This window comes from Sinocyclocheilus anshuiensis, unplaced genomic scaffold (assembly GCF_001515605.1).
Source record: "Sinocyclocheilus anshuiensis isolate Anshui unplaced genomic scaffold, SAMN03320099.WGS_v1.1 scaffold392, whole genome shotgun sequence".
NCBI classification, from domain to species: domain Eukaryota; kingdom Metazoa; phylum Chordata; class Actinopteri; order Cypriniformes; family Cyprinidae; genus Sinocyclocheilus; species Sinocyclocheilus anshuiensis.
This window is the reverse complement of record NW_015557091.1, coordinates 4,068,171-4,076,128: the sequence shown is the minus strand read 5'-3', so window position 1 is coordinate 4,076,128 and position 7,958 is coordinate 4,068,171. Positions and strand designations below refer to the sequence as shown.

Sequence of the window (7,958 nt, the reverse complement as noted above, 5' to 3'; positions counted from 1 at the left end):
GGGGGGAATGCGCGCACATGAATGTAATCGGCGTAATAAGCATTGTTTACGCTTACGGTTAAACGTGCATATGCGTTGTGATTCTCTCAAATGGCAGAAGACAGTAACTCGGGGGAGAAGAATTGTTGAATAAAGTTGTTATTTCCCTGTTGAAAAAAAAACAGCATATGTTAGTTAGGTATGTTTTGAAGCATGGCTGCTGGTTTGAGCTGGTTTAAGCTGGTCATGTGCTGGTCCTAAGCTGGTCCTAAGCAACTAGCTCCTGCTCAGGACCAGCTTAGGACCAGCACATGACCAGCTCATGACCAGCTAAGGACCAGCTTAAACCAGCTCAAACCAGCAGCCATGCTTCAAAACATACCTAACCAGCATATGCTGTTTTTTTCAACAGGGTTTTGTTTTCTTTGCGCACAAAACGTATTCTTGTAGCTTCACAAAACTGAAGTTGAGCCACTGATGTCACATGGACTGTTTTACCAATGTCCTTACTACATTTCTGGACCTGGGAACATTGCAGTTGCATTTCTGTCTATGGGAGGGTCAGAGAGCTCTCAAGTTCCATCAAAAATATCTTAATTCGTATTCCGAAAATGAATGAAGGTCTTACGGGTTTGGAATGACATGAGGGTGAGTAATTAATGACAGAATTTTCATTTTGGGGTGAACTAACCCTTTAATAATAACGGTTTGGGTAACACAATTTACTTGAGTGGGACATGTTCCTGGATCAATATTCTTTTTGGTCCTGAAACAACTTTTCTGTCAACTAATCCGATTTTAGGGTTAGACTTAGAGCTTGAGTTTGGAGCATGAAAAAAATTCCAATTCCCTTTTTGGTCCTGGAACAGCTTTTCTGTCAACTAGTCCGATTTTAGGGTTAGGCTTAGGGCTGGAGTTTGGAGCATGAAAAAAAAAATACAATTGCCTTTTTGGTCCTGAAACAACTTTTCTGTCAACTAGTTCAATTTTATGGTTAGGGCTTGGGTTTGAAGCATGAAAAAAAAAATTACAATTACCTTTTTTGTCTTGGAACAACTTTTCTGTCAACTAGTTTGATTTTAGGGTTAGACTTAGAGCTTGAGTTTGGAGCGTGAAAAAAAATCCAATTCCCTTTTTGGTCCTGGAACAGCTTTTCTGTCAACTAGTCCGATTTTAGGGTTAGGTTTAGGGCTGGAGTTTGGAGCATGAATAAAAAATTACAATTACCTTTTTGGTCCTGAAACAACTTTTCTGTCAACTAGTTCAATTTTATGGTTAGGGCTTGAGTTTGGAGCATGAAAAAAATAATTACAATTACCTTTTTGATCTTGGAACAACTTTTCTGTCAACTAGTTTGATTTTAGGGTTAGACTTAGAGCTTGAGTTTGGAGCATGAAAAAAATTCCAATTCCCTTTTTGGTCCTGGAACAGCTTTTCTGTCAACTAGTCCGATTTTAGGGTTAGGTTTAGGGCTGGAGTTTGGAGCATGAAAAAAAAAATGTTACAATTACCTTTTTGGTCCTGAAACAACTTTTCTGTCAACTAGTTAAATTTTATGGTTAGGGCTTGAGTTTGGAGCATGAAAAAAAAAATTACAATTACCTTTTTGGTCTTGGAACAACTTTTCTGTCAACTAGTTAAGTTTTATGGTTAGGGCTTAAGTTTGGAGCATGAAAAAAAAAATTACAATTACCTTTTTGGTCTTGGAACAACTTTTCTGTCAAATAGTTTGATTTTAGGGTTAGACTTAGAGCTTGAGTTTGGAGCATGAAAAAAATTCCAATTCCCTTTTTGGTCCTGGAACAGCTTTTCTGTCAACTAGTCCGATTTTAGGGTTAGGTTTAGGGCTGGAGTTTGGAGCATGAAAAAAAAAAATTTACAATTACCTTTCTGGTCCTGAAACAACTTTTCTGTCAACTAGTTCAATTTTATGGTTAGGGCTTGAGTTTGGAGCATGAAAAAAAAATTACAATTACCTTTTTGTTCTTGGAACAACTTTTCTGTCAACTAGTTCGATTTTAGGGTTAGGCTTAGGGCTTAAGTTTGGAGCATGAAAATAATGTCTGATTCCCTCTGATTTTAGGGCAGTGTTAGAGCTTGGCTTACGATTGTTTGATGGGAATGTTGTTCCAGAACCAACAAAAGTCTGATCCAGGAACATGTCCTAGTTAACTAAATCATGGTGTCCATGTTTTATGTTTTAGACATGCAAGTAAACTGCATTTCCAAGACACTTTGTCTTGTGAAATTTCTTTAAAATGCTATTAAATATATTATAATCTGCTTATATTCATCTCACTAGATAAACAGCGATGCCCCCTCCTAGCAGAAAGCCCAGGTAAACGTCAATGGCGTGGTTCTTGTGCTGAATAATGCGGGTTAGGCCACATATGATGGCAGAGATGATGAAGGAGAACACCAGAAGAGGCTTCAGCAGTTTGGATGAGTCTGTTAGCGTGCTGTTGAAATACATCTGCACAAGGAAAATACGATCAAGATCACAGATGTTTTGTGATGTTTCCAAGCCAAAGCAGAATCAGGTAGGGAGAGAGAACCATAACATTTGCACTGCAAAAAAATGCATGCACACTTTGATAATTATAAGAATCTTCAAACCAAATTAATTAACCACAGGGAACATGATTCAGCTGATTGAGTGTATCATTATCGCTACACCACTGAAGCACATTTTGTGTCTTGGTAAACCCCAGAGTCATGAGATGGTTGGTACGGTTCCCAGAGACGTGAGTCACCACCCACTGACTCAAGATTATTAGACAGATTGTACATAAGATGACAATGTGTAAGGTAATTTCAACAGCTTAAACTGTGCTCTTTTATCAGGCAAATTCATAGGCGCTTTAAGCAAAAGCACATTGAATATATCAGCTCATTATAAATAACAGATTCTTTGTTTTATATAATGACTCAAATGACCTTGAGCTTGAGAAAGGAGCTAAATAGACTGAAAACCACACTTGAGATCAAGTTTTTTTGATCTCTGGGTTTGACATTAAAACTTAAACAGACATACATTAAATAACCTGCCACCTACCAGTAAAGGTGTTTACACTTTACACATTTTTAGCTCTTTATGTATAAGTGGTGTAAGATTGGTGCATGTAAACACACATTCTTATGACGTCTAGAATACCCAATTTATAAATCCTTATGCAAATCTAAATGCCTTTACTGGCATTCTGTTAGCTTATATAATGTGCACATAGTTCATGACAAGAAGAAAAAAGAGAAAAATGTAAAGACTCAAATGTATTCCTACCCTCAAATGGATAATTACACACAAACACACAAAAACACACACACGCGGCTCAAATGGGCCAACACTCCATTTCGCTACTTTGACAAGCTCCACTAAACTGCATGAAGGCATCTGGATGTTGGAAATTACAGTGGAGAGCTGTTGTCCTTTTATCCACACATCAGGGTCAGTTTTGCACAGAAGGTGACACGAGTGCAGCTCCAATTTTTATCAGTCTCTAACAACACAGTGAATTGAAAGTGCCTGAATGCTTCTGAATGACTGACTCTTACTCACCGAGACATACACGGCAGCAAAGGATGCCAGCGTTGCATGCTGTGATGGGAAGGATTTTCTGAAATAAATGAAAGCAATTGCGATCAACTCTGTCATCAAATGAAAAAGAATGCAGCAGACGCATTTGAAATACATCACCTCAGCACCTCTCTTCTAGATGCATATTGTCATATTGAGTTTATATGCGGTTGCTGTAGAGTGTTAGGGGTGGTTTCTAATGTGTTGCTGTATGGTTGGTATAGGGTGGTTTTTAGTGCGTTGGTATGTGGTTGCTAGGGTGTTAAAGGTGGTTTGTATTGCACTGCTATTCTAGATCATAGATATGACTTAAAGGGTTAGTCCACCCAAAAATGAAAATTAGCCAACAAATTATTCACCCTCAAGTCATCCTAGGTGTATATGACTTTCTTCTTTCAGATGAATCCAGTCGGAGTTACATTAAAAATTGTCTTTGATCTTTCAAGCTGTTTAATGCCACTCAGCGGGTGTTGCATGCATCAGTCCAAAAGAAGTTAAATAAAAAGCGCCCATCCATAAAAAAAAAGTGTCTCACACGGCTCCAGGGGGTGAACAAAGGCCTCCTGTAGCGAATCAATGTGTTTTTGTAAGAAAAATATCCATATTCAAAACGTAATAATCACTTTAATGTAGCTTGCACCAACAGTCCTACACGGAAGCAGCTCCTGGCGGATGACGTATGAGTTCAGCATTGCGCATGCACCGCTCAGAAGTGACACACGCGGAAGCGCAGGGGAGAGATCAAAACAAAACACCGGTCACTTATTAGAAGTACAAAACGAGGATTTGTAAAGAAGAATGTCGGAGGATTTCGATATAAGCTAAGAGGAGACTTGTTTTCCTTTGCTAAAGTAAGGAAACTTTGCTTCTTTTGATCCTGTAAACAAACGTTGGTTTTCACGAGACTCACTGGCGCATGCGCAATGCTGAACTCATACGTCATCCGCCCGGCGCTGCTTCCATGTTGGACTGTTGGCGCAAGCTACATTAAAGTGATTATTACGTTTTGAATATGGATATTTTTCTTACAAAAACGCATCGATTCACTACAGGAGGTTTCCGAAGATGAACGAAGGTCTTACGGGTTTCGAACAACACGAGGGTTAATAATTAATGACAGAATTTTCATTTTTGGGTAAACTAACCCTTTAAAGGAGACCTATTACACCCCTTTTTAAAATATGTAATATAAGTCTCAGGTGTAACCAGAATGCGTCTGTGAAGTTTCAGCTCAAAATACCCCACAGATCATTTATTATATCATTTTGAAAAGGCCTATTTTGAGTGGAAGCAGAAACATGCTGTTTTCGTGCATGTCTCTTTAAATGCAAATGAGCTGCTGCTCCCCACCCCCTTTCCAGAACAGGGTTACTCCTTTAAAGCTGTATCTCAGATACTCTGCCAAAAAAATTTTTGGTTTTGATCATCATGTCTATCGTGCTGAAATCATGCGTTTTTAAGCCATATCAGTTTAAACTTCTGATATACGGTTTTCTGAGCTCGTTTTTTCACAAGCTTGCAGAGAAAGGCTTACCAAAAAAAAAAAAAAAATTACTGGGTTGCTCTTTTTTACATTTGTTGGTAGATGCATTGGGGACCTGATTATAGCACTTAAACATGAAAAAAAGTTAATTATATGTCACCTATATGTCACCTTTTTTCATGTTTTTATTTGAAAATATAATTACAGTTCTCTTCTCATGATTAAACTTCATTCATAAATAAATAAACATTAACAGTCTCCTCTTAAACAGGAAACCATCACAGAAAGCTCTGCTACGACAGCATATACTATATTATCTCTGTCACACAGTAAATAAAAGAGTCTGAAAAAAGATGCGATGTACCTCCACATTATTTAAACTTTTCAGAACACTTTCAGAGGCATCAGATTATACTTGCTGGTCTACAACACGTCCAACTCAGTCTGACAGCGAGTTCCCGAATCATCACAACAGAGAGAATCTCTCCAGACAGAGCTGGAGTTATAAACAGGGTAAACGGTATTTGTGTCAGTGTACTGTATTGTATACTCAGAAATTCATAAGCCAATTCAGTACTTCATTATTTAGTGAATCTACACTAGTGAAGAGATGGTCCATAGCCTCATCTGTTCCCTTGAAAACCAACCTTGTTAAAAAGTACATCAAAAGCTATTCCTTTAATCTACAGCCTCTATTCTTAGGCTGCACTGAGGCTTGGCTCTGATCCATGCAGGCTCTTGTGCCTGTTTCGTTCGTATGAGTATCAGGAGTTCACACTTGAGTAATATTTCAAGACTTTTTTATCAACTTGTCTGTATCAGCGGGGGTTAAGATAATCTATGTTTCACATGACTGTGGCACTGTTAATCCAACAGGGATCTAGGTCCCGGTTCGCCATGAATCAGAGCCGTACCTGCCGGCGTTGATGACAGCAGCGTCAGATCCTGAGCAGATGTCCTCCAGGATGAAGAAACTTTCGTCACAGGAGGTATTGAGGTGAGTGTAGTTGGGCTTGCAGACAGTCAGGAAGTAGGGGACGGGGTAACCTGTTGACAACTGGATGATGTCGGTAATCAAAGCCGTGGCGCATAAGCCAAACACATGAACGCCTGAAAGGAAAAAGACACTGAATGTGATGCACTGATATTTATTCAAGTTGATAAACAATATGTTGGCTGATATGACCAACGCTATCTCGCGGCCAATTTGTATGTATTTTACGTGGTGGCTAATTTGTACGAATTCGTATGACCTCACTCGTACGATTTTGTATGATTTCTGTGACGGTTAAGTTTTGGGGCGGGGTTAGGTCTGGTCCTTCCTACGAATTTGCCACCACGTACGATTTTTCACAAATTGTATGAATTCGTGAGCGAGGTTGTACGAATTCATATGAATTAGCCACCTTGTCAAAAATGTACGAATTGCCGTGCGATCGGGTTGATATTAAATATCAATCTGTGTTTTGTGTGAAAACTTTAAAAGGGAAAAACATACAGTCAAACCAACATTTATTCAGACACCTTCAACATTTCTCACATTATCACAGTTTATTTGCTATAGTTTAGAAAATGGTAATAAAATATGACTTAAACTGTGTCAGAACAACTTCACCTTGATAATGTCAGATAACTTTGATAGAAAGGTATGTAATAGATTAGGTTGAATAGCTGTCAGTCTGTGGTGTAAAAAGGTCGCATTAGCAATTAAAGAAAAACACTTAAGCAAAACATGGTCAGGTCAAATTGTAAATCATTTTTGGTCCCAAATTTTTATCAATTTGACTGGTAGTCATTTCACAGAATTCTGGTCAAAAAAATTCTACATTACATGTGGGCCTTAATCACAGGTAACAGAACAAAGGCTAATCAGGAGTGAACGAAAGATATCAACAAGAAATGTGACCTACCCACAAACCTGACACCTCGCCGGACGAAAGAGTTAAAGTTGCAGCCCGCGGCGTTGATATCGGCTTCAGCTCCTCCTCTGCACTGCGCTTGGGACAGACAGCAGAACAGAATCCCCTCTCCGATCATGATCTGTGGACATGCAACACACCAGGGCAGAGGTGGAAGTGGATCAAATGTTCAGGATATCTCTCCTCTCAGATTGCACTCAACGGTCTCATACTAACTCTTCAGGAGGTTCTTTTTACCTTGACACCAAACACAGAAACTCTGAAGTGAAGCTACAGATGCCTTTAAACAGAACCGCCATAATGTCCTTGTCTACTTGTAAATGCACAGTTTTGATGAGCCATAATGCAATCAGCTCTCACTTGGGCTGAGAGAGCGGTCGTTTTGATCATCGCACACTTATGTATTAATGCCCATCTTAAGCAGGGCTGTCAGTGTGCATCAAAGACACATCCATCCTTAATCTGCTCCAGATCTGTCCCCGGCGTTTCACCTCCCTGTCTTCTGAAAATCACGCACCCACTGACTTCTGCACAAACAGCAGAGCTGTGAAGTGCTGCTTTCATGGAGATGAATAATTTCAGCTCAACTGGTCACAAGCTTTGTAAAACCTTGTTTGGGTCCTTGGTCCCTTCACTCCAAGCTTTTGTAACCTTCGCCACATTGTAGGAGAATGGCATAGTTAGGTCTGGGCATTTTTAAATGAAAAAAGATTTGAATACTTAATATATAAACCCATCATAAAAAAATATCTATATTATATAGTCATTATATATTTTTAAATAATTGTTAAATATTATAAATATTATATATAATATAGTAAAATATAATACTATTTATTGTTATATTAAAAAAATAAAAAAATAATAGAAATAAACATCTAAAATATTTATTACAAAATATCTAAAATATGTATTATATAATTAAATTACTATATATAATTTATTTTTGTATTTTATATATATGCAAATTGATTATTAAATTAATTAAAATTGATAAGTAAAT

At 38.1% G+C, this 7,958-nt stretch overlaps 1 protein-coding gene across 1 annotated transcript in view; it reads right to left on the bottom strand.

The window, feature by feature from the left end:
• Window positions 1–7,958, bottom strand: part of LOC107677253 (phospholipid phosphatase-related protein type 4-like) — a 21,031-nt gene that overhangs the window by 2,739 nt on the left and 10,334 nt on the right. Inside the window, exons 3-6 of the mRNA XM_016472080.1 lie at window positions 6,947–7,076; window positions 5,951–6,146; window positions 3,536–3,593; window positions 2,279–2,452 (exon numbers count right to left, since the gene is read on the bottom strand). Coding sequence (XP_016327566.1) covers window positions 2,279–2,452; window positions 3,536–3,593; window positions 5,951–6,146; window positions 6,947–7,076 — 558 coding nt within the window. The remainder of the gene's footprint in view (window positions 1–2,278; window positions 2,453–3,535; window positions 3,594–5,950; window positions 6,147–6,946; window positions 7,077–7,958) is intronic.